Here is a 26,995-nt window from a genome sequence, read left to right on the forward strand (position 1 = left end):
TCACATAGGTGGACGAGCCTCGTGAACGGTACCTTCGGGTGGCACAGTAAGATGGATGACGACGTCCGTGTTGCCAGTGCTTTCACTATTGGCAGGCCTTTCGCAGCAATTGCTGAACGTTATCGTTGGCAGTTTGGCATCGTAACCCAGTTGGACAGCATCCAAGTTTTCCGCCAGACGCTCCACGGTACAATCCGAAGTATCCCGATCATCGACATTCGAGGTCATACTCGGTGAGAGCCATTCCTCGGTGTTCTTCTCCAATTCCGGGTCGCGGCCGGACGAAACTCCTTCTCCGTTCACGTGCAGGCCGATGAGGTTTGTCAAATTTACGTTGAAGTTTTTACCACCAGCGGTATTCGCTTTTACTTCCTCGTCAATGATGCGATTGGAGACGGTTTCAAGCTGTTCACGCAGTGTGTGATCTTCCTCGTAATATTCGGATAGGCTGTGTAGATTTTCGTACCAGTGTTCGTCCAGAGAATTATGCGATGGGCACCTTGTACTTCTGGTCTTGGTCTCCTGGCGGTAGCGGTCTACGAGCGGCTGCAGTGACTCCTCGTGCTGGAGGAACAGGTGGTGGTATGCCCTGCTGAGCGCGCGCAAGGAGTAGGCGGACCGTGGCAGCGGTGTGGCAGTCGGCGACCGCGCTGCTACACTGCGCCGCCACACGTGACCGGTGCGTTCCCAAAGCGACGCATGGGTATTAAGAATCCTCTCAAAGTCTGACACTTGTTCGGCTTCGCTTATCTGCAGCAGTAGTTTATTCTCCGTCTCTTTCCCGCCGACCGTCTGGCACAGCCTCCTGTTTTCGCCGACCTGTTTTGGAATAAAAGAAAACGTTTTAGTATTATCTTCGTTACATTCTGGGCGTTTGGGAATTGAATTCGTCGCATCGTAGCGGGTTGGTATGGATATGTTGTGAATTGGAATTTTCATTGGGATTTTTTGAACTGACTTTCTCTTTTGCTGTCTTACAAGGAGTGGAGTGGTTTTGGTGTTGGATTTTACATTGAATGTGGATTCGAATTGGTGTTGGTGGGGTTGGAAATGTTTGGAATCAGCGCTTCGAGTGGTCCGTGCATATTTGGAGCGCGGTCTCTCAGCCAAGCATACACTGCTTGCTCGGAGTACATTGTGACGTTCTCTCGTCGCCTCTGCCAGCTTTGCGGAGCCTTGTACGATCTGACCGCAGCGTCTGACTGTTCCGTGCGGCGGTCGCGATTGCAATGTGAACGGAAAAAGTAATTTATCGCCGTGGCGTGTTGTGGCCGATCGATTTCGACGGAACGGCTGCCTAAATAAAGATCCGCATAAAATTCGCCAAGTGCATGACACGACGTAATCGAATACAAGATACAATCAAATGCTTTCAGTATGTCGCGTTGTTTTTTTATAATACATTAATATACAACGAGATATATAGTTATAGTCAAGTATAATACGTTACACAGATACATATATACATAGACAGAAAACGTTAATATAGCTGTTTTATGTTTAGAAAAGGTTTTAGAAGTTGGTATGACTAAAATCTATAAGAACGAGTATCCAAAATTATAGTTTTGTAACTGCAGAGGTTTTACTGCAGCTGGCTTGCAAGAAAATTGATGTCATTAATTTTAAACTTTCAAATATCAAAATTCGAATGTTCGATTCAATATTGTTGACGACTATAAAAGCCGATGTCGAGGACATTGTAAGTCAGTCTGCATCCTGAAGAGAAGTGAAAAACAAGAAGACTCATATTAAGAACGGCTGTTGTTACAAAGCCAGTCATATATGGTTTTTTTTTATTTTATGGCCCCCGCTATGGGGGGGTCTCTCGTACCCCTAACTTACTGGGATCGGGGACTTTATTATTCAATATTTTTTCCAGTATTTTCTTTATTAATCACTCTCTTTCACGCAGTCATATATGGTAGTTATGGAATAAAAAAGGTTTGCTAAAAATTATTGTATAATATTCGAGGCACACTATTACAAATTGGTGATACCATTGTGGTTTTATTAATGAGGAAATATAATGGTGTTGGTACAATGATGTGGTACCATCGCTACTTGTGAAAAATTACATTCTGTTCGTCGCTGAAATGCAACGTCACTTGTGAAACATGATTTATAACCTATAATCTAGTGCAGTGATTCCCAAAGTGGTCTATATCGACCCCTAGGGGTCTATGACAACCTGCAAGGGGTCTACGTCAGCGAAAAAAAAATTTGGGGGTCCATGAAATAAAAATGGGGGTCCACGATAGTGGATCTCAACTCACACTAATAGTGTACACACACGTACATCACACTATCTTATAATATCAAAACTCTGTCTGTAAGGGTAAAAAATAGTAAAAAAAAATTTTTTTGTTAACTAATTTGAATTTGGAAATCGTTTTTTTTTTTCAAATAATTATATCATCTATTGTTTTCGTAACAATTGATATTTGTATAGGATGTATAATAGTTTAATCGACAGCAAAGTGTTACATTAACTCCTTTAAAGCCTTATAGCTATAACAAATCACCCTGTATATAATGGCCGCAGTGCTGGCGATCGTCCAATAGCATAATATGACGAGTAGCATAGGCTGTTTACCCCGTTGGTTGACACGGTTTGATTATATCAGTTCGGTGTGCTATTTTACAATGTGTTTCCCAATGCTGGGCCCACGTCCCTTATTGATTTTAAGGGGGCAATTCGAAAATATACTCGACACGCATTTAAACCTTTCACTTTAATATATAAATTATGTATATTACATAGGGGGGCATAAGAATTTTGAAAATATTTTGATGGGGTATGACTTGAAAAAGGTTGAAAAACAATTTTTCTTTACAAGATCCAGTGATGAATTAGGTGATCTGTAGACAAACGAAAATAACCAATATGGCATATTGACAAGTTGAAATATTCATTGGACAAACCACAACAGAACTGACATTCTGCTAGGGTCTTAAAATTCTGGATGCCCTCTGGTGTTGTACGACCTCCTTAAAGTCTTTGGAAAAGGCTGGGCAGATGCCGCGTTAAATTAGTAATACTGAAAAATCCTATGCCCAGCTGTGGACAGCGGTGATCATATTCACTTATAAATCGTAATTCTAAACGCATATTTGAAGCCTCTTTCTGGAACCGTAGAGGAGTTTAGAGCCCAGGTTCCGGAAGGAGTTGTTGTACTCATTAATGCGGTGAAGGTTAAACTTTAATAAATTATTTACATTGACAGGTTTTAATTTTATTTACTTCATTTTTTCAATTTTATACCATTTTATACTGCACTGTATTCTTTGTAGATTGTTAAATCTGTGTCGCATTTTGGCGGGGTGTATTGGTTAGGCTACTATGTAATGGAACATGGTTCAAATCCCATCGGACCAGCGTATGGGAGCTCGGATCGTCACCATCCATCCACTCTTTAGATGATATTTTCTACTTGTCCGAAAATATCGAAAATCAGCTTTGTGTATACATGGAAAATTGAGTGGTCGCTATTTCTATTTACACTAATTATGTGTTTAAATGTATTTTAGTTACAAAAGGCGATATAATAATTAAAATTAATTTTACATGACATGTGACCACGTTCACTAAATGTAATTATGTAGTCCTAATTAAATTCCATATTATCTGTTCATATTTATGTTGTTAATGTACTTTAAGAATGAAATAAAATAATAACACACAAAATTATTTACACTACAATAGTCGTCGATAAATATTGCTCATCGACATTTGGAAAGAGACAATCGGCTAATTTTGGCTTCGTAGAGCGTCATCTCTGTCGCACGACTGACAAAACGTCACATTATGAGGGACAGAGATAATGCCCAAAATTGAAAAACTCGCTACTCGCCTGCGGTGTTCGCGAAACATCCTGTATATACGAGTATGAAAATAATAACAATTAATTCCATTTGATGTGTAGTAAATACAGAAATACTTTAAACATACATTCCTCAACCGTATGGCTTCAGTTAAGAAGCGAGTATTAATTTACTTGTATTTTATAATAGTACACGGTTCCATTTATGAAAAATTAAATATGTACACTGATACCTCGCTTTGCGTTGTTTCGTTTTTCGTTTTTTTCGAAGTTGCGTCGCTGCTTAATTAGTACTAATTTTCACTGCGCGTCGTTAGATTTTCGAGGTTGTGTTGTTTTGGGTTCAAGTCCTTGATTTTTTTTTTGAAATTTTCTTTTTTTCTAAAAGATGGCAACACTTGTTTCTAATTGCGCCATGCCAACAAAACTCGGGGATTCCCTTTCTGACTAAAAATCAATGCAATTTGAATACAGTTTTATTTGCACTTTGTTTTGCTAATTTTAGAAGTTCAGTTTCAATTAGGTAGTGTGTTGTGCTTTTTAGAATAGTAAATTTATATAAATTTTTACGTGTTGTTTCTGGTTACAAATTTGCGTCGCGTTTTTTTGGTGACCACGGCGCAAAGTGAGGTATTGGTGTAATCTAAATTTGAATTTTGTAATACAAAATCTTGCGTGACATTAAAGTACCTGTTCATGTCTGTGAAAATTTTATATACACATGCACAAAGTATACATATTTTTTGACATTATTTGCGTACTTGTCTATTTTACTTACGTCATTTATTCATTCATATTTTATTCTTCGCAAATTCTTTCATTCCTTTCAATCATCACCTCACTTTCGTCACCTTCCTACCAGATTACTACAGGTTTATATTCTGTTTCGCTTTCTTTTTATTTATTTTTTCATACATTTACATTCTTTTATAATTTAATTTTTACACACTACATTTAAGTATTTATTTTGAGTGGTCTTATATACTTTCGTTTTTTTTTTTATTTTGCCTAGTTGTTCCGTTTATTGGTCTCCCCTATGACCCTTCTGCTACTCTAGAAATTTTCCGCGACTCTCCTCGTTGTCCATAAGTGATGCGATGTTCCTTTCTTCGACTCTTATATACATATACTGTACAAAGTTAAGAAATGTAAGAAATAAATATATTTTAAAATAATTATTATGACAGATCCCTTAATAAAGAGTTCAGTCCAAAAAGGTTCTATTTATCTATTAAATTGTAACAATCCAGTACCTTTAAACTATACGAAGTCAATTTGTGCAGCTAGTAACTAATCAGTGTGATTGGTGGATAATAAAGGCTTTTAAGGTGTGATATGGTGTTCATCTTCTGTCAATTAATATATGGTACACAATATTCTATTTATTACTATATAAAATGTTTAATTTTTGTTTACTGTCTATGTAGACTATGTTTTGACAGAAGTTATCTGGTCTGTAGCATTTCCATAGAAATATATCATTAATGTAACATATTTTATAGTGATCAGCTTTAAAGGTTTTTTTTATACACAAACACACACACATTTATATATATATAATTATATATATATATATATATATATATATATATATATATATAAATGTGTGTGAGCAATACCTGACATATATATATATATATATATATATATATATATATATATATATATATATATATATATATATATATGTGAGGTATTACTCACTTTGCGTCGTAGTTACGTTTCAAAAAAACACGACTTAAATTGAAACGCCGCAAAGTGAATTAAGATCTTCTATAGCAAACCATTTAAAAAACAAAGATAGGTTCCGGGGTTACGAAAATCTTTTTTTCTTCAAGATCAGACAACCCTTTTGTGTTGTCTGATCTTGAAGAAAAAAAAAGAAAACCTCAAAAAAAAATTAAAGACTCGAACCCAAAACAACGCAACCTCGAAAATCTAACGACGCACATTGAAAATTATTACTAATTAAGCAGCGACGCAACTTTGAAAAATTCAAAACGAAACGACACGAAGCGAGGTGTTGGTGTATATATATATATATAACAACAACAGAATATATATATATATAACAACTTTAAAAGCTTTTACAACTATAAACACGAATTCTTCTCTATGTACAATTTAACATAACCTCTTTATAAAAAACCCATTTGTCAGCGGTATTATTTGATTTATCGCAAGGGATTATATAATTCCAATTTCAAACGATAACATTCTTATTATTACGTAAATTTTAACGTCTCGCGTTGGATTCGCGCCAAATTTATAAAATGCGCGCGAATCTCAGCGATGACAATAAACCGGTACGTGTCAGATTATTTCGCTAGTGATGGGCAAATGACAGATTGTAATGGGAATCGATAAATCTTTATCAATGTCAAAACTGTATGGAAAAACACTGGAATGTTATTGTTTTAATAATATAGTGACTGCGGATAAATCGATATTTATTTTAATTGTGTAAACAATTTTATTTTTAGGTTTTAATGTTCCTCAAACTATGTTCAAGAATTCTTCAAGGCTTGCTCGGAGATGTACTTTGAAACAGCCTTCTCATCGAATCCCCTCAGAGTGCTCCTCCCTACTCTCTCCGTAACCCCCTCGTTGCTTCAACCAGTTTCTACAACCCAGGCACACTCGCTGCAGACTCTCACAACACAACACGAAGGACTCGCTCGCAGGTAGTCGACGCGGACGGACGTGCGCTCCCATAGTGCAATCCCCGGCAGCCCATGCTGCCCGCCAAAGTTACCGACGAGTAGTTGTGTGTGGTTCAGTGTTCGACGCGACAGCCCGCCGGGCGGTCGTGTCTAGTGCAAGTGCGCGCAGCCGACGGTGCGCTCAGAGCGCCCGAGTGTGTGAGTGTGCACGTACCACGCTGAGGTGGAAAACGCCGCTGGGTTCCAGTGGGGTAAGTACACCAATTATTTCGTCTCCCTTGGGAGACCAACTCGACGCCTTACCTCCCGTTGGTGGCTGCCGCGCAAGCGAGCAGGCTACCGAGGGAGGAAAGACTCTCTCTCCCTGCCGCTAGGCGGGGAGTAACTGACGCGACCACCGAAACAGCACCAAGATGGAGGAACTAGGGAGGCACCTAGTCCTCTTCCTCCAGGAATCCCACCCCAAGCTATAGGAAGGCTTCATAGCGAAGCATAAACGCTTCCTAGGAAGCGAAACCGACGACGGCACAGCAGTGCCGGAAAAAAACCCAAAGGCCGCACACAGGCCAGAGACCCGTCCGACCCCGCAGGGCCGGCCCTCCACCTCCTACGGGAGGTCCAAAACGACCTCAGAGTCAGAGTCCAGCGGCTCCGACATGGAGGTCGAACAACACGTTAACTCGACAGGTGACGAGGGCTTCACCCTCGTTACTAAAAAGCGCAAACGTGCGCTCAAAAAAAGTGAAACCGAGGACACCTCGGTCCTCCCATCCCCAGGCGCGTCGCCGCCTAAGAAAGTGGCCCAGACGGAGCGCAAGGCTCCGTCCCCCGCCCAAGAAATCGAACCACAGGCACCCAGGGGTCCCAAACCCCCTCCGCCCATTATCCTTCAGGAGAAGGGCAAATGGGATGAGCTATCCAAATGGATAGCCAGAAACAAAATTTCTTGCCTTAAGGCAAAAAATACCCAGCAGGGTATCATTATCAACATAGGTACGGTAGACGACTACCGTAAACTTACAAAGCACCTCAGGGCACAGAACATAGGGTTTCACACCTATGCTCTCCAGGAGGACAAACAGCTAAGGGTTGTCATCAGAGGCATCCCTCTTGAGGTTGACGCAGGCCTGGCCTTCGAAGACCTTAAAGCACAAGGCATTCCGGCGAGGAGTGTCTACAGGATGTCCAACTCTAGGACAAAACAACCCATCCCCTTGTTGATGGCATCAATTGAGCTCTCTCCGGAGGGCAAAAAAGTGTACAACGTAAAAACGTTGTGCCAGCTCAGCGGCATTAAAATAGAAACCCCGCATAGGAAAGGACAGGTAGGGCAGTGCCACAACTGCCAACTCTACGGACATTCGGCGCGTAACTGTTACGCCCGCCCCCGATGCGTTAAATGTGATGGAGATCACAGCACAATTAAGTGCGATAGACCGGCCAACTCGGCCGACCCACCAACCTGCTGCCTGTGTAAGGCTGAAGGACATCCCGCGAACTATCGCGGATGCTCCAAAGCTCCGCGCAGGCACCGCGGGGGTGCTAAGCGCAATCAGCGCTACCAGCACCGCCCCCGCCCGGAACCACGCGGTACCACAACCGCCACCCAGCCACCGCCAGCGCCGCTGCGCCCGGCACCGGCTCCACTAGTCTCGGCATGGGCCAAACCCCTGCCGGGAACCCAGTCAGCTCGAGCTGCGGCGGCCGCAAGGCCGCAACCACCAGAACCAGCAGCAAGAAAACCCACCCCCAGGGCAGGTATGACAGACTTAGGTGCGGGACTAGAGTCCCTTACGGGATTCTTGGACCGTATAGATATCGATAGCATCCTAGCGCTATCAAATGACCTCCACGCCGCTAGCGGGTGGAAAGAAAGGATGGAGGTGGCGATCAGACACGCCGCAACAATCAGGGCTCTCAAAGCAGAGCACTAAACACAAGAACTAACCACAATGGGTAGTACAAATACACAAAGGACTAAACCTAAAACACTTACTGTCGCGTACTTTAACGCGGCCGGACTCCAGTCTCAGAGGGACGAGATCGGCTTGTTTCTTAGGGAGCACGATGTAGACATCATGCTCATTCAAGAAACATTTCTTAAACCAGCAACTCGCGACCCCAAGATAGCCAATTATGAAATAGTTAGACAGGACAGGCTGACCGGACCATTAGGCGGCACCCTGATCTATTACAAAAGAAAACTCCACTGTGTGCCTATCACACCCCCCCCTTTAGTCAACTTAGAAGCCACCATCTGCAAGGTGGCAATGACGGGCCATCAGTCCCTAGTAATTGTGTCTGCATACCAACAATGCAAGAAACCAATATTAGAATCGGACCTGGAATCCATTATGAATCTAGGTCCAGCAGTGCTTCTGGCAGGTGACCTCAACAGTAAACACACCTCCTGGAACGCATCAGGTCAAAATCAGAACGGTAAGGTGCTCTTCAAGCTAGCGGGGACACTTAACTATGACATAGTTGCTCCAAATAAGCCGACGAGGTACTCACATTCAGTCACCCATCGGCCGTCAACATTAGACATAGCGCTGCTTAAAAACATAACATTAGAAGTAGCAGCTATAAAGGTGGTACAAGATCTTACATCTGACCACCGACCAGTAGTCATGAAGCTGGGCCGGTCCGGCGGTGAGGTCCCTCTGACCAAAACCGTCGTCAACTGGCGTAGCCTCGGGGTCAAACTCGAGGCCACGAAATCCCAGTACCTGGATGAGATTCCAGACGTAATTGATACGCCCGACATAGCATGCCGAGCGATCAAATCCTTAACAGCTCACCTCTCATCAGCAATCGAAGAAGCCACAAGGGTGATACCCGAATCGGAACACCGACTCGGGGCTCTCCCAGGCTCCATTCGGAGGCTGATTAGGGAAAAGAATGCCGTTATGAGGCAGCATGACAAACATCCTTCTCAGGTAAACAAACAGAGACTGCGCCGCCTACAAAGGCAAGTGAAAGCGCGCGTCTCAGACTTTAGACACGATAGGTGGGATGCGCTGCTTCAGGACCTGGAACCGTCGCAGTACGCTTTCTGGCGGCTGGCCAGAAGCCTGAAGATGGACAACTGCGCAACCATCCCTCCCTTAGTTAGGACAAACAATGCCGATCTCGCCTTCGAGGACTCAGAAAAGGCCGAATGTTTAGCCGACAGTCTAGAAAACCAGTGCACACCATCTACGCACTATACCGACCCTATTCACTTACATCTGGTAAACACAGAAGTAAGTAGGAGAACCGCACTCCCCCCAGAGGGAGATGCATTACCGGAAGTGACAGAAAAGGAAGTCGCCGAGATCATAACAGATCTCAAACCTAATAAGGCACCCGGGCCGGACGGCATCACCAATAGGGTGCTCCGAGCCTTGCCCGGGCAGCTACTAACTCTGCTTGCAGGTATTTTCAATGTCCTGCTAGCCAGCTGCACCTTCCCCGACGAGTGGAAAGAAGCGGTCGTCATCGGCATCCCCAAGCCAGCCAAGCCCCGAGAGCTGCCAAGCAGCTACCGCCCCATCAGCCTCCTCTGCACCATGGGAAAAGTGTACGAGAGAATAATCCTATCAAGATTGAAGGAATTCGCATTCGGTCAAAACCTCATCCCGGACGAACAGTTCGGGTTCAGACCGAAGCATTCATGTGTACACCAAGTACACAGACTGACAGAACACATACTGTCAGGTCAAGGAAGATCAAAAAAGCCCGTCCTCACCGGCGCACTTTTCTTCGATGTCGAGAAAGCGTTCGACAAAGTCTGGCACGAGGGCTTAATATATAAGCTCTATCAACTCAAGGTGCCCGACAGGCTTGTGCTCACCATACAAGCCTTCTTGAAGAACCGCACGTTCAGATATCGTGTGGAAGGAGCCCGGTCCTCCAAAAGACCGCTCCTGGCAGGAGTACCACAAGGCTCCTGCCTCTCACCGCTCCTATTCTCGCTGTACACCAGCGACATACCAAAAGACCCCCAGGTCGGACTAGCTATGTTCGCCGACGACACGGCCCTGTTCTACACAGACAAGCATCAGGGCCAAATCACGATCAGACTCCAAACCGCGGCCAACCGCCTAGGCGAATGGTTCCGGAAGTGGAGAATCAACATCAATCCGGACAAAAGCGAAGCTGTCCTCTTCGGCCAGAAATTCGAAAGAAAGCCGATGCGCAGACTCAAGCCAGTACCTGAGAGAAGGAAACTAGGCAACATCACCCTCTTCGACCGTCCAATCCCATGGAAAGCATCGGTCAAGTACCTAGGAGTCACCCTAGACTCCCGACTAAACTTCTCACCTCACATCAAAACCGTGAGGAACAAAGCAGCCTTCGTATTGGGTAAACTCCACCCTCTACTCTGTGCCTCCAGCAAACTCTCGCTGAAGCACAAAATCCACATTTATAAAGCCTGCGTAAGACCTATACTGTCCTACGCAAGCGTAGTCTTCGCTCATGTCAGCGAGCTGAAATTGAATCGCCTGCAGGTAATTCAAAACCGCTTCATCCGGAAAGCAACCGGTGCGGCACCATACCAGAGGGACGTCGACCTCCACAGCGACTTAGACCTCCCCACAATCAGAGAATACTTTGGAGAGGCGTCAAGGAGATACTTCCATGACGCCATACACCATCCGAACAGTCTGGTGGTCCAAGCGGCCAACTACATACCAGACACACACGCAACGACAACAAAGCGTAGGCCACGCCACGCAGTGCCGGACGAGGACGCTCCGACCCCGAAAGGCATTAAAAAACGCCCCCTGAAAACATCAGAGGGGGCCACCACCAAGTAGACCACATTCAAGATGGCCAGGACACGCCCGACGAAGAGGGCGCACCGAATAGCTACTGCCAAGAGACAGTAGCGAGAAGAAAACATCGAAGAAGAAAACGAAGACAACAACATCATCATCATCAACACAGAAGACATGAAGACGAAAACTCCGATAAAGCCGACGCCGACTCCAACACCAACATCGAAGGAGGAAAGCCACAGCAACTCTAGCTAGTCTCTTGCAGCGCACACACGCGCCGAGAGTCAGCAGTAGGATAGTATATAAATATTAGCTCGCGGGTCTTCGACCCGCGAGCCCTGAGTCCAACGAAGTTGTGAAAGCCCGCAAGGCTAACAACATCATCATCATCAGAAACCAGTCTCTCACAACACTGCAAGCGCTGCCCCCCTCCCCCTTCCACACCAACTGCTATTGCAACTGCTACACTTTGCTCACCACACCGTATTCGATACAATAGAACTAAATACCGCTCGATCCGATTACGGGAAAGGCCTCTCGCCCCTTATATCTCTAGCCCCGTTAGTGTGGGTGATCCGAGGAAGGATCCGAATCAGATTGTCAGATAGTCCAGACTGCCGTCGGAGACGACGCCGTCAGCGCAGAGACGTGCCTCGCGACGGCCCTCCGATGAATGGTGTTCCCCTAACATAAACGGGGCCTTCGGAGTCGCGAGAGTTTAGGGTGGGGGCCCTAAACTCCCACTAGCTTCGGTGACTGTGAGGCGGACGATGGTTCGACGTGGTCTCGATCCATCGTGATAGTACCACGAGGGTTTCGGGGGTAGCGTATCCACGCATACCCCGGGACGGGCTATCGAAAAATAGCACGGCGCGAGGTAAGACCGCGTGGCGATCCCTGACCGGGAGATACCGCGGTCCACCGTTTAGCGCAGAGGGCGACCACTGGGGAGGGTTTTAGTGGGTAGGAATCCCTCATACCCCTGTCCTCCCCCCAGAGGCAGGGCATCTTGAATACCGGAAGATTTCCCCCACCGAAACAAAAAAAAAAGGCAGCCGTCGCAAGCTGCACATAATCACGGTTCACACCTCTACACAGGTAGAGCTGTTTCCTACATCATTCTCATTCCTTCATTCGTACGTCATTACTGATATGCGAGTGTACAATAAAAAAATTTGAAAAGTTCACGTAAAAGAATGGTCCGAACTGTCCGCGGTTCCGACGAAGCTATAAACGCCCCAGGGATAAAGGCCTCCACCTTTTACAATAGGACAGTGTCTCCAGGCAACCGTAGCAAGGTCGCCGTGGACGCACCTTGTGGGTAGACGTTTTACAATGAACTTGATGGTACGCGGTCTGAAGTGGAGACTAACGGTCAACCTTCTTCGTCAGAGCTGATACGTTCTCAAGTTGCAACTATGAACCGGTAGACACGGGATGGGTATACCCCCCACTAGATGGACGACGATATAATTGAACCGGATAGTTGCTGAATGCGGGCAGGGCAAACCCATACCGTGGGCATCTGTCGGCTTGAATAAATTAACATGTCTTATTTACTAAGTTGAATCGTATTTTTATTTGGATCACTTCAATAAACTTCTACTTTTGTTTAATACAAATATCTGTCTAACACTCTAAAGTCTAGATAAACTTACTATAAGTTGAGAGAGTTGGATAACAGTTAATTTAAAGTTATAATTTATATCACTAAAGTTAATTTTGAATCAAATCGCTTGAGACATTATATACATGTCGTGTCGTTGTCGAGTCTTCTTTATTAATGACGATTCTACCGCGCGGCGTCCCTTATATACGTTTACGGAGAACTAGCGCCATCTATCGACACCGGCCGAAACTTCAGAGTTCTGACATATATCTATCGTCTATTATATATCGTAATTTTAGCCATATGACGTTTACAGCTGGATATAAGTATCACCTATGGATTTCCAATGATATTGATTGGAAGCTGCCTGGATTCACCATCTTCCGAAGACAATAATAAGGCCGTCCATCTTGTGGGTGATCTGGCCACTGTCGGTCTTATTTGTCAATCTACTGTGTCGGTCTCCTCGTTCATGAAAAACCCAGAGCACAACCTCCCCATGGCTCGAGTGTCTGTGACATTTTTGTGTATATTCATAAAATTCTTATTTATAATTATTTTCATGTATAATACTGTGATCAAAAAGTAAGATGAAAATTCTTAATGAAAATTTTAAAGTAATCCACGTCCGAAAATTGAACTTTTGCTAACGCTTTTTCCAGTCCTCGAAACGTTCAACTAAAAGATTTCTATAATCTATCACCGTGAAAAACTAACTGTACTAGTACAGTCAGTTTTTCACGGTGCCTTATAAATATACTGTGGTCGTTCTTTTTTTAATATATTTAATTATTAAATAATCGTACATGAAACTGCTTTGTAAGCGTGTTCCATAAATGGTCCAGAAAGCTTCAAAGGTTCCTCTGGTTTCTACATTCATTGTCTACAAATTCATTTCCAAAAGATCCGTTACTTTCACCAGAAAAATCGATGAAAGTGGAACAAGAAAAACCCATTCTGGTCTTTTTCCACTATAGCCTGCAACACCTTCGATAAGGTTTTTATCTCCTCAATCGTGTACAAACGGTGTTCCCGCATTGGGCTATTGAGTTTGTTGAATAGCCAGAAATCGCACGGAGCAAAATGAAACGAACACGTTGGCTGTTGCAAGTTGCGAAGAACCAATGCAGTATGATTCCGACCAATCGAGACTTGACGCGTTTGGGATACTAAACATCTTTTAAAATGGTTTGTATTTAGCCAAATGATATTACAATACTATCAGCGAGGTTTCTAATTGTCAACCGACAATTTCACATTACTTTTTGAACACAGTAGTGTATCTATATACACTTGACTCAGGATCTTTCTTTAAGAGACATATTCACGAATATATATATATATATATATATATACATATATATATATATATATATATATATATATACGTGTAAACTATGAGAAAGTCTACAAAATATTTAAATTTTATTCTAAACTTGAATTCAAATATATATATACTAGCTGATCCCGCAAACGTTGCTTTGCAAAAAAGTTTTTAATTAACAAATAAAAAATAACGGTTGATCGTAGAGGGGTCAAAATTTAGAGTTGTATGTATTTTTGTATGCTGTATCCAAAAAAATAAAAACAGAAATTTTGTACAAAAAATAAAATAAAAAATTCAGGGGTGGACCACCCTTATCAATTAAGGGTATGGAAAATAGATAGTAGCCGATTCTGAGACCTATTGAATGCGCATATAAAATTTGGTAAAAATCGGTCAAGCCGTTTCAGAGGAGTACGGTAACTAACATTGTGTCATGGATATTTTATATATTAGATATATATATTTTACATTGTTATATTATTAAAAAATAAATTTTGTTGCAACATATACATGTCAAATATAACACTGAATATATCGAAAAATAATCATGCACCAATATCATTCTAAATTTAAATTTAAAATTAGAATATCTTTCTTTAAAATGTTGCAATTTTTATCAACTGTTTTCTTACATAATACGTTATTTAGTAACGGAAAATCAATGAACGTTATCCAGCCCTAGGGATTGGAAGCGAGCGGTGAGTACGATATAATTTGTCATCAATACCAAGTTACTCAATTTGTTCAACGAAAAAGGATCTCGGAGTACCTTGCTGTTTTTTTTCTTAATTCACAGAACTGTTTTTGTGGATATGTTTACATATTAATGTAACAGAGAAAACGTTGCAAAATTAAACGAGATATAGTACATATTAATCGAAAGAATATAGCATAAGTTAAAAAAACAAATTTACTTATTCTTATTATCCTACCTACCATAACCAAAAGGAGTTACCTGTTCAAAAAGGAGATTTTGATACCACAAACATAAACTGTTAAAATTAATATTTTTCTAAAACCTTTCCAGGGATATATCTAATAATTTATCAAATATTCACGGAGATTAAATATATAGCTTTTGAATCTATAGAGTACGGACAGACGCACATTTCTTTTCAGTTCTATCGAACTTGGAAAAAATTACCAGCCTATCTCGATTGTCGCGATAAATTTTTTTACAAGTCACACTCGTTTTGCATTCATTTTAAAGAATTGTCACTGCTCACAAAATTGGTTTCCAGAAAATGAGCATTAATGTTCTCGGCGTACCATATTTTTGACAGATAGACACTTGACAAATAATTTACAATCTACGGTTTAGACTTTACAATCTTATTCAATCTACGGCTTTAGATTGACTTAAAAACCTTGGGAAAAAATACTTATCTTCTTAGTGCCCTTGATTTATATATGAAAATTTCACTTTACTTATTGATCACAGTATATATATACCTTCATACGTTCCGGAAAGTTCCCTTTAAATTATAGAGGTCTATCGTATCGATCTGTTCTTGCTGAGGTCGTCGATCTTAGAAATATAGGCTCGCTTTGAACGCTCATCTAATATTGAGCTATTATTGCAAAACAGTGCAAATCCATAACCAAAAAAAAATAATTCCTTCCACAGTACTATAAAACGAAATTAAAAGTTAGATATATATTACACGCCGCGGTAACCTTTAGTGATCCATACAAATTGGATTAACACCTATTTTTATTCTGGACACTTGATATATATCATCTGTCTGGCTTCGTCGCACTTTCCACGTGAACAAATATAATGAAAAATTGTTATTGAAACACAAACTTGAAATTAAGATTCTAAACAAAAAGTCATATAACCTCGTAGTGCTACGAATGCGTGCTGGTCTAACTGGTTTAAAGTTTAAAGTGCTATTGCAACCAATGGAGACGACTTCAAATAAGTTTAAACATTTTTAATCGTTATATTAAAAAATATTAAACTCTCTCTCTCTCTCTCTCTTTGTATTTTATACTGTACCCAAAGTTCCCAACTTTAAGTTATACCAACGGAGACAGAACACCTGCTCGAGGGTAGGAGTACTTATTTACGAAAGGTCTCACCTTGAGTGCCCCGTGCGCGAATGCACTACTTGACTTTCTAAGTAGGTGATGGAGGCAAGGCACACTCACTTCCCGTACGTCACCAAGAACGCACTGATTCAATTCTCGCTCGAGATGCCAGGTAAGCTGGCTCCCGTATTCTCCGGATATGTTACCATCACGGGATCATATACGTCTTGCTGAAAAAAATATCCGAGCTGCGGTAACTAGCTGGTTGTCATTCAGCAAGCTACCGCCAACGGTGGCTTATTACTGGGCGATCACCCACCATGCGACCCGTTCTTAAGACTTGTGACAATGATATTACAATGTCCACATCTAAAATTCTTAAATTTCATTTAAAATAGCAACTGTTGAGTTTCTGGCCGACTTTTAGCAGAACGTTCTGAGCCGGTGGTAAATGCGCGTGCGGTAAACGATGCGAAACACAACTACCACCGGTAATCTACTCTACACGTGTTTCACCCCTCCACGGGGCATCCTCAGGAGATGTTACACCGACCAGTGACAAACACTCGGTATTAAATATTAATCTCTACGTTTTTCTGACCCAAAACGCAAGACGCGAATATTGGATATTATTTCTTACGCTTTCTTTTATAATAAATTAGTTAAAAATACGCTATTTATTCAAAATATCTTTACTCGAAATATCTTTAGGAATATACACGCGCGAATATACAAGCTACCACCATAACAAAGTGTAGACATTCCAACAGGATTCAGCCCTGAGTCATAAGGCGCGACTGCCCAAATTTGGCTTGAGCAAAATGTTCCAGACTTCAACAAGGCTGATGATTGGCTTTCGGCTAGTCCGGGCTTAAACCCTTTGGACTATAAATTGTGGTCTGTGCTAGAGAACATGGCCTGCTCTAATCACCCAAATATTGAGTAGCTAAAGATATCTTTGGAGGCAGCAGTGACCAGGTTTCCAATGGAAACCGTTCGTAAATCCATCGACGCATGGGCAGACCATTAAAAAGCGTGCGTTAAAACTAAAGGTGGACAGTAAGAAAAAGACCAATATTAGCCACTTCCGCACATGCAGTGGTAGTCGTGCAACAAAGTGCACCACCCGCCAGCCCGCTGATAAATACGTATGCGGCAAACAATGCGAATTAACACAACTGCCACTGTTAAATCACTTAACACGTGTTTCACCCCTCCACGGGGCATCTTCAGGAGTTATGTTACACCGATTATTGCCACACATAGAGCGGGGAAGACTCTAAGGGTGGTCACTTTGAATAACTATTTTAGTATGTTAACATATCTTATTCTCTCTACATTATCACATATAAAACTTAAAAGTAAAATTTCTTTTTTTAGTAATTATCGGGTATTTTCTTTGTAACAGAACTTATGGCTAGATTAGATATATAAAGCTATTTCAACAAAATCAAAAATGAACAAATCTTTTAAAATAGATATGTGCACTTGTATCATAATTGCTTTTTAACAATCCTAACTCGACGGACTTCCCGCGAGCCCGCCCACGTCAGACATATTGTATTCTTAACGATACAAATGATATCACGCCACATCAAGATGGCCGCTAATGTGTTGAATTTAAAAAAAAAACTATGTTTCGAATACGTTTTTTTTTTCAGCCAAGGCCGAGAAGAGTTTTTACTCTATAAAATTAATTATTGACAACTGAAACTGGATTAGTTTCTTTTTTAGTTTCAGAGAATTTAGGCAAAAGCATGAGCAGGGAGCCATTGTCATAATCATCATGATTACAGCCGAATAACATCCACAGTTGAACATAGTCCTTAAGCCAAAAGATCTCAAAAGGACTAAGGATAGGTTAGAAGCAGGCTGCATCTATCGACATTAAATATCGTCAGTTTATCATTATGATTTCATCCGCATGAGGCCCACAGCTGGACATAGGCCCAAAGATCTAAGGACTGAGGATAAGTTAGAAGCGGCTTGCATCTATCGAACTTAACAATGCCGTCAGTCTATCATTATGATTTTAGTCGCAGGAGGTCCTCAGCTGGACATGGGCCCGAAGATCTAAGGACGGAGGATAAGTTAGAAGCGGCTTGCATCTATCGACCTTAACAATGCCGTCAGTTCATCATTATGATTTCATCCGCATGAGGCCCACAGCTGGACATGGGCCCAAACATCTACGGATTAAGGATAGGTTAGAAACGTGCTACAACCATCAACTTTCGCAAGATGGTCTATGTATTGTATGTTTGGACGTTGTTGGCTTGTCAGTTTTTCGTCTCCCCTCCAAAACCTTCAGGACCAAGAGACCTTTCTTTGTGCTATGTGGCTTGCCTACTGCCACTATAAGTGATATATATCGAATAATTTCGATCGCTCACGGACTTCCTCATCCCGGATATAATCACGTAGAAAAATACCGAACATAGGCCTACTCATGATTGGACAGAAAGAAAGAGAAAGAAAATAAAAGGTCTATGTCACTCGTGCACCTTTCGGCACCAATGGCCATCGGTTCGACGTGTGCCTTCTGTCACTTTAGACAATCATGTGTGATGAAATGATGAATGTAAGATGTAGCAGTAGAAATTTTGAAGGAAGAGAGATGAGTACCAAAATGAAATAGTAACAATGAAAAAAGGACGATAGGGGGAACGAAAAGCCTCCATTAAGGGGGGCATAAAGGAGTATATATATATATATATATATATATATATATATATACACTCATCTTTATTTTATTCTTAGCAACGTTAAAATTTTTACGCTATATATTTCTGGTGACATTACATCGACTTGACAGTTAAACGTCAAAAAAAAAACAAATAAGGTGCGTTTATGAAGCTAAAGTAATAAGGAAAAAATAAAACATAAAATAAACTTTATCTTGAATCTACATGGAGATACATACATATATAAAAAGATAAAGCATATATATAAAGAGTTGATACAATAAATAAATATTATAAATATAACAACGTATCAAGATGTTAATAAAAATTCCAGCGGTTGCTAGGAAGTCTGGAAGTGTGAGATATATATTAATAAACGCACTGCAAGCATCGCGGGCATTAAAATCATATTTTCGTCGAGCGCGTATCATTTTCAGAGCGATGTCAGTGAAACTCTTTTAGAAATTGACGCTCGATCCGCCATTTTGTTTTGAGATTACGAACATACGTGTGGAATCCCACAAACATGAGCGTTGCGAAAATATAATTGAAATCTAATCACAAAACAGCTACTATTTTTCAACCTTTATTGTGTCATGCCCCACTTCACTTTGTTCTATAATTCTCACTTCACTTCACTGTGTTCTATAATTCTTACGCCCCCCTATGTAATTTTTATTTTAAAGCAAAAGGGTTAAACCCATGTTGTCCACTTTCAAATAAGGGAGGTACCTTAGGAGCGTGAGCCCAACGTTGGGAAACACTGCAGTAAACTGATACTAAATTTTATACAGAATGTTTTGTTATAGGCGATAAAACTTTAAAAGTCAATTAATATATGAGAAATCCCATTCGTAAATCAATCGTTTGAGAAATAATAAATAACGTAAGTAAGAAAAAGTGTTTCAGAAATTTTAAATACTATGATAATGATAGGAAACGGCAAATGGATGTCAGCTAACTCCAGCGCTGGTAACAAAAGGGTTAAAAAGAAAGACGCGCTCGGTATGGCGGCAGGTAAAAGCCGGCTGTGCGCATTCACCTGTGGCCGTCGACTATACTCGACGCTCGTACCGAAGTGATTAAGAATCAATCCCCCCTCCCCCCCGTGAGTCATGAGCCCCCCGTTGGTAAACACTACTCTACGCATTAAGTATATTTTTACGACAATACAAGAGTGTAAAGAGTTTTATTTTGTTAACAAAACACTGTTTACTGTCTGAGTAAACATATACAGACTCTATTTACGTATTGTATTTTCTAACAAATAACCTTGTTTTCCAGCAGATATAAATAAAAATGTGGTTCCGTCAGATCGTTGGGTAGACGGTAGATTTGCGATCGTACCGCGGGTTCGATTTCCTGGGATTAATTATATATGATTGCCAATGCTCTAAAAATGTTTCAAGACGATGGGCAGCAACATGCGTACCATAATATCATTGTCATCACCAACCCGTCTGGCGCGTGGTGATAACCTCCCATATATATAATATCTTCCCATAGATATCCTTGAGTAAGACCTATGCCGATTGCATAATTTTACGAAATTAAAAAGATAACTGTCAAGACTAATGCAATCATCATTTCAGCTGTAATAAATACATTTAAAAAACTTTTAAGTTAAACGGTTTTTTGATACCCATATTGTGGTGGTTGTGGACAAATATGTACCTGGTCCACCATATTGGAACGGCATCTTGAATTTTAAATTTTGACATAATCATCGTGTTTTACTAGTGTAGCCCTTTCATTTGATACCCATATTGAGGGGGTTAAGGAAAATATATGTAATCCGCCATTTTGTATCGGCGGCCATCTTAAATTTATAATGTTATTGATTTTATTATATTGTATTGTCATCGAAATTAAATGTGTGTACCAAATTTAAGATCAATCTGACAACGGGAAGGTGCTTAAATTTCAATTTCTAATTTTGACCCAAATAAATAAACAAATTCCGTACGGGTCGAACTAAATAAAACCGTTTAAAAAGGCTGTTACCGAATATAAGGCTTCCTCATATATTTCAAATAAGACCGGTTGACAGTGACCTGCATCCAGCGTTTTTTATGGACCTCAATAAGGTTGTATATCCACTTTAATACTGGACACTATGCTCTAAAGCCTTCGGCATGTCTTCTGCACATTCCGATATTAACAATTAAAAATCTAATTACTAAATACAATATTAAAATTCAAACAAACCTGATAAATTACAAAGACGAAAATTTCACAGACTCAAGACGCGACTCGATACGTACAACCTTATTAAAGTTTAACCCTTTGAGGCACGGAATTTTAGAAAATATAAATACCCATGTTGCACAGAAATTTTATTTCGTTCAAAATTTAACGAAATTAGTGTTAATTATTATTAATAATAATTATTATTAATAAGGATATACAAATATATAAAAAAAAAATTAATTCTGTTATTAATTACTAAAAATTTTCGGTTTCAACACTTGATGAACCTGTCATATGATGATAAACCTTGCCAGCGCAATCGTGTATATTTTTAACAATTGCTAATGGTGTTGCCAACTACTTTAAATAATAAAGTTCAGAAAAAAATTTATGAACGCGCAACTATTCCAATATTTCCAGGTGGGTCGAGAAATATCCCACCATGTGTTATAACGCATCAAAAAGGTGGGACATTTTTAATACCAGCGTGCCCCAAAGGGTAGAAGATACTAGATGCAGCTTCCAAACGGTGCTATAAATTTATCTGTAGATGTGGACATCCTGCTTCATAATAAATGCGAAAAATTTGAATTTAAAAATATCTGAATTCGAGTATGCATTTACATGCGCTTTTAAATCGTCAGTTATTTTAACATTATAAGCAATGAGCTATCACCGGCTCGTAACGCTGATATAAGAGCCGGAGAGAAACTCAACGGTTGCTCTTTTAAATGAAATTTAACAATATTTGATGTGTATATTATAATATCAATCATGTAAACAAGTCAATAAATCAAGTTCCACACATTTCGATCAACAAAGAACTCTTAAATGCCATATTAGGATTTATTTCGAAATATAATCTTAATTTCAGGTTTAAAACTAAGAAAAGAAAGGGTGTAAAATATCTTGTAATTTAAAAACTATGAGTTCGAATTTTAAAATATTCAGAGATTATTTTTAAAAGTAACTAACGGTATCTACAATATATAGGTAAAAGATTACTATATGTATAATATATAAAATTTCCATGTCACAATGTTAGTTACCGTACTCCTCCGAAACGGCTTGACCGATTTTTACCAAATTTTATATGCGTATTCAATAGGTTTGAGAATCGGCTACTATCTATTTTCCATAGCCCTAAGTGATAAGTATTGTTCACCCTTAAAAAAATTTTAAAATTTTTTTGACGAAATTTGTTGTTTTTATTTCTTTATAATGTGGCATTACAAAAATACATACAACCCTATATATATATATATATATATATGTGTTAGTATACGCGAACAAAAGAATAAAAAAAGTAATCTGTAGTAAATCATTGAATTTTTATCGATTATGGTATTCGAAAGTGTAAATAAATAATATGAATAATACAATATAAAATTAAAATTTGACAAAATGACGGAATGTATTTCGTTAAAAAAACATTTTGATTTTGGATACTATAATAGATTTTAATGATTTTATTTTCATTTAATACACTATCAGTATGTTACAATTATTAACATATACTGAGAATTATACTTCTATATATATTTATATATATATACATGTAAAATATCGATAGTGTAACAATAACACAATACCAGAGAACGGAAGTGATCGCTAAATGTCAAAAGCATATCTAAATACAGTAACATAGTAACATGTTTGACCTCTCCGTTCAAGATATTCTAGTTTGTCTGTATAATTTAAAAACATAAAATTAAAATACGACTTAATATATAATTTAAACAATGTAATTAAATTTTTATTACAATATTATTTCTAATGATACGAACTTAATTATGTACTTTTTTACATATATAGAGTCATAATTAACTTTAACTTATATATTGAAAGTTGCCTTAATTAGGTTTTTAATATGATTTAAGTTTCTATCAAATCAGGCTGTTACGGCATTTTTCTTATGTTCACGGTTACTTTGAATTATCCTATGTGGATGAAATATGAATAAATAAATGACATTTGATCCCATATACCGCCACTTTAAGGGATATATGGTGGTTATATCACAATCGTTACATGTTATTATGGTTTACAGAGAACGTTGCTGTCCATCCTCAGGAGCAAAGTTCTCCAAACTTTTTTGTGTCGTAGACCCCTTGCCATGTTTTTCCGTGTTGGGTAGACCCCCTACTTACCTGATATTGATTTCCTGTAAATTTATTTGTTTGTCCCACATTCTTATTTACAGAGTGACGAATTGAACAAATCAGTGCAAGGTAGCGAAGCTCTGAGACTGCGACTATCAGGTTTTTACAAGTTCATAATGTATTGCGACCACAAAGCGAATACCAACATTCTACAACTTACACAATTTTATAAACATACATAATAATTTTTTTACTTCATAGGTACTTTTATAAATAATGTAAATGTTTTGATATTATAAGATAGTATGATGTAAGTAAATAGGTACTATCAGTGTATGTGTTGAGATCCACTATCGTGGACCTCCTTTTTCATTTCATGGACCCCCAATTTTATTTTCGCTGACGTAGACCCCTTGCAGGTTGTCATAGACCCCTAGGGGTCGATATAGACCACTTTGGGAATCACTGCTGGACACTTATTTCTGAGCAGTGGCAATCATGTAATTAATACAACAAAGTGTGAATTATATAAGATGGTATCCCGGGATTTGAACCCGTGATCTACGTTCGCAAGTCTCAGTCCTCAACCGCTAGGTTACCACTGCTCGAGAAATGTCAATAAGAAATAAGCTAAGAATCAAGTTGTTATAACTTAACTGTCTTAACTGAAAAACTTAATATATCGTACTATTTTAAGTTAACAGAATGCGTATAACTTTGTTAATTATTCTATAATATAAACTTAACTTTCAATTGATGATATATATAGATATATGTATGGTTTATTTTAAAACTGAAAGACACTTATGTCTGAAAATTGTTTCAATATATTATCGTCTGAAATTTATAGTTCAATATTTTCATTGTTTTTAATATAATAATATTTTATTTATTAACAATTGTAACTGTTACTCTAATGTGTGTTTTTGTGTCTAATTATTATTATTTGTATTAATAAAGTATATATTTTATGGCACATATAAACAAATAAATAAAATTATAGTATCTGTTTGTAATATTAAAATAATCGTTTAATACCAATTTTTTTTCATCTGTCTACGTGTTTTTTCCGGCTAATTTCTAAATTGGTTGGAACGATTTTGACGGGACTTATACTGGTAGGTAGCTGATGTAGTAATGAGTAACTTTTGTTTATTTTATTTTAGAAAAATTCTTTACCAAAAAAAAAATTAATAAAATTTTTTTTTGTTAAATTTCATGCGAATAAAATCGCAGGCACGGATATTATGTATATAAAATAACTACAAAAAAAAGATCGAAAGTCTAGACATAAATAAGAGGGAAATTATGAAAAAAATTCGCTGTCAAGCAATAAGGTTTTATGTTATAAATTCAGCCCGAAATTAAAAATTATATTTATACAGTATAAAAATAAAATCGTTATATTTAGATAAATACGTAATTGCGAAGATAATTGTCGTAAACATGTACGATCAGATTACACAGCGCCCTCACCGATTCGCACAAATCAATACTGGCCGTAAACAAAAACAAACATCGAGCGTTCATCTAACAAATTATTATCTGTGCACGCATATACCGCGTAAATAATGTTTCATTTGTCACAACAATATTTACTATTTGCAATTTATAAGGTTAGATAATTTTATTACGTGTGATTTATTAATAAAGTTTTTTAAAAAATATTGCTGTGTGTGCATATGGTGATTTATTATGCAGTAAAATTAAAACATTGAAAAGATTCCAGTATGTATAAATGATACGCCACAGGATATGTCGTCAAAATAAATCAAATATCACTATAGAAGAATACACAATAAAATTCGATCGACTGACCCACTTACCGATAATGGTTGCAGCGAAAATTTACACGTAAAGGCACTAATATTATTTTTTTCCACACTACAGCCACAACACAAAGCGACGGATAATTGTGATTTATTAATTATAGATGCAAAGAATCAATAATATCTTGTCGCCATTCTGTGGTGGACTGGCGTTAAGAAAATCGCTTCGAACTGCGGCTCATTCAATACTGTTGTAGAGCATGCGCACGACAGCCGCGCCCGATGACGGAAAGCGCGGGAATTATGACGTTTGGAATATTAGTGATCTGTGGCGCGAAATATTTTCACACACGATCAATTTTGTTTTTAATTTCTCTAGGTTATATTGTCGTTTATTACAATTTTAATTTAATCATAAAAATATTCATAGTTTAATTTTATTATAATTTTCTTTAATAAACTATTAAATATTAAATAAATTATTAAATGTTTATATATGGCGTCCTAATGTCTCTGGGTAAGTCAAATCCGACTAAACTTTAATTTGACATTTATAAATAGAGTATAAAAGATACAAATTTTTTAGATTAAATTAAAATTTAGTGTTAAATATTTTTAGGTTAGATTAAGTTTTTTTTTTGTTTTATTAATAATCGTTTAAAACTAAAGTAGGGAGAACATAAGATTGAATATTCTTAATGTCCGAAGGCGATAGATGTATGATAATTCATTTCTAACCAGTCCTATTGGAAATCTTTGTGGGAAGACCACGTCCAACAGTGGAATTTTACGGTTTAAATAATGATGACATTCTTAATACAATAAATATAGGCAGACACATCTTAAGGCAGAAAAATCTATGGATTTTTTTTCGATATAAACCAAAGTGCCATTCAAAGTTCGGCGTCAAAGGTGATCAACGCCATATTGAGAGACAATTTTCAATAAGACGGCATTGTAAATAATTTTTGTTTTTAATAAAACTTTAATAAGTCGAGGTATGTGTATGTCTGACTATTTATTTATTTTTGATATAATTTATAGAAAACTATGACATCGCTCGGCATTTTGGACAAACCAGATGACAGCAAGTTTTATTATCTTGGAGTGGAGTCCGCTGATCGATCAGCACAGAGTAGAACAACTTCAAGGTGTATTGATGACTTTCTTGATCATCGGTAAGAGCTGGATGCACCGCCTCTTACCGGTTTGATGATATCTTCACAATTAAACATCCTACAGCTGAAATTGTGATGATGATGGTGATAGACTTGCGTGTTTTTTTTGTGCTATTGGGGGCCACTCGTACCCCTAACTTATTGGGATCAGGGACTTTATTATTTATTCAGTATTTTCTTTATTAATCACTCTCTTTCACGCGTCACAATATCTTCCATTCTTTACTTTCGTCCTTCACAATATCTTTCGTTTTGCTCTTTCATACCTTCTTTCTTTCCTCGCCTTTCTTCCATCATCTTCTCACTCTAAAGTTAGGCTAGGTACATTTTTTATTTTTTATTTTTTATTCATTTATTATTCTATACATAATTTGTCATACATTTTTAATTATTTTGTTAAAATAGACTTACGTGTTTAACATTATTGCTTTGTTACATATATAGCTAGCGGTCGCTACCCACCAAGCAAAATAATTGTTTGAAAACATAAAAAATATATATACGGAACTCAAAACGTAAAAATATATTCCCGCTTGATGTTTACATAGGACTTATCTTTAAACACGCAACTCTCCAAACGGAAGATAACCTTTGTGATGTATTTGCATATATTTATGTAGTTGTCCATACAGGTTTAGTTTGTTTTGTTAATTTCAGAATTTATACATAGAAACTCGATTTGAGTTTTATTAGTTAACTAGCTGTGCTCCGCGACTTCGTTTATTGTGTTTTTTATTTCAATTATGTGAGCCAGAGTGTAAAATGAAATGAATAGTGTTTCAGTTGTTATGATCAAATTGGCCATATACCATGGCTGATTGTGCATCCTATTCTATCTAATAATTCTGTTACTCA

The 26,995-nt window shown here is 38.7% G+C and overlaps 1 protein-coding gene across 1 annotated transcript; it reads right to left on the reverse strand.

Annotated features, from left to right (window-relative positions):
• Positions 1 to 25,115, reverse strand: LOC137924403 (uncharacterized; the record flags this gene model as incomplete). The annotated part of the gene is made up of 2 exons (XM_068767802.1): positions 1 to 819; positions 25,020 to 25,115. Coding segments are annotated over 2 exons (915 nt in total), but the record flags the coding sequence as incomplete, so codon positions are not given.
• Positions 25,116 to 26,995: the final 1,880 nt, after the last annotated feature.

The sequence above is a fragment of the Battus philenor genome, unplaced genomic scaffold, assembly GCF_028537555.1.
Source record: "Battus philenor isolate CCGP_79_NKW_IND1 unplaced genomic scaffold, ilBatPhil1.0.hap1 SCAF_23, whole genome shotgun sequence".
Lineage (NCBI taxonomy): Eukaryota > Metazoa > Arthropoda > Insecta > Lepidoptera > Papilionidae > Battus > Battus philenor.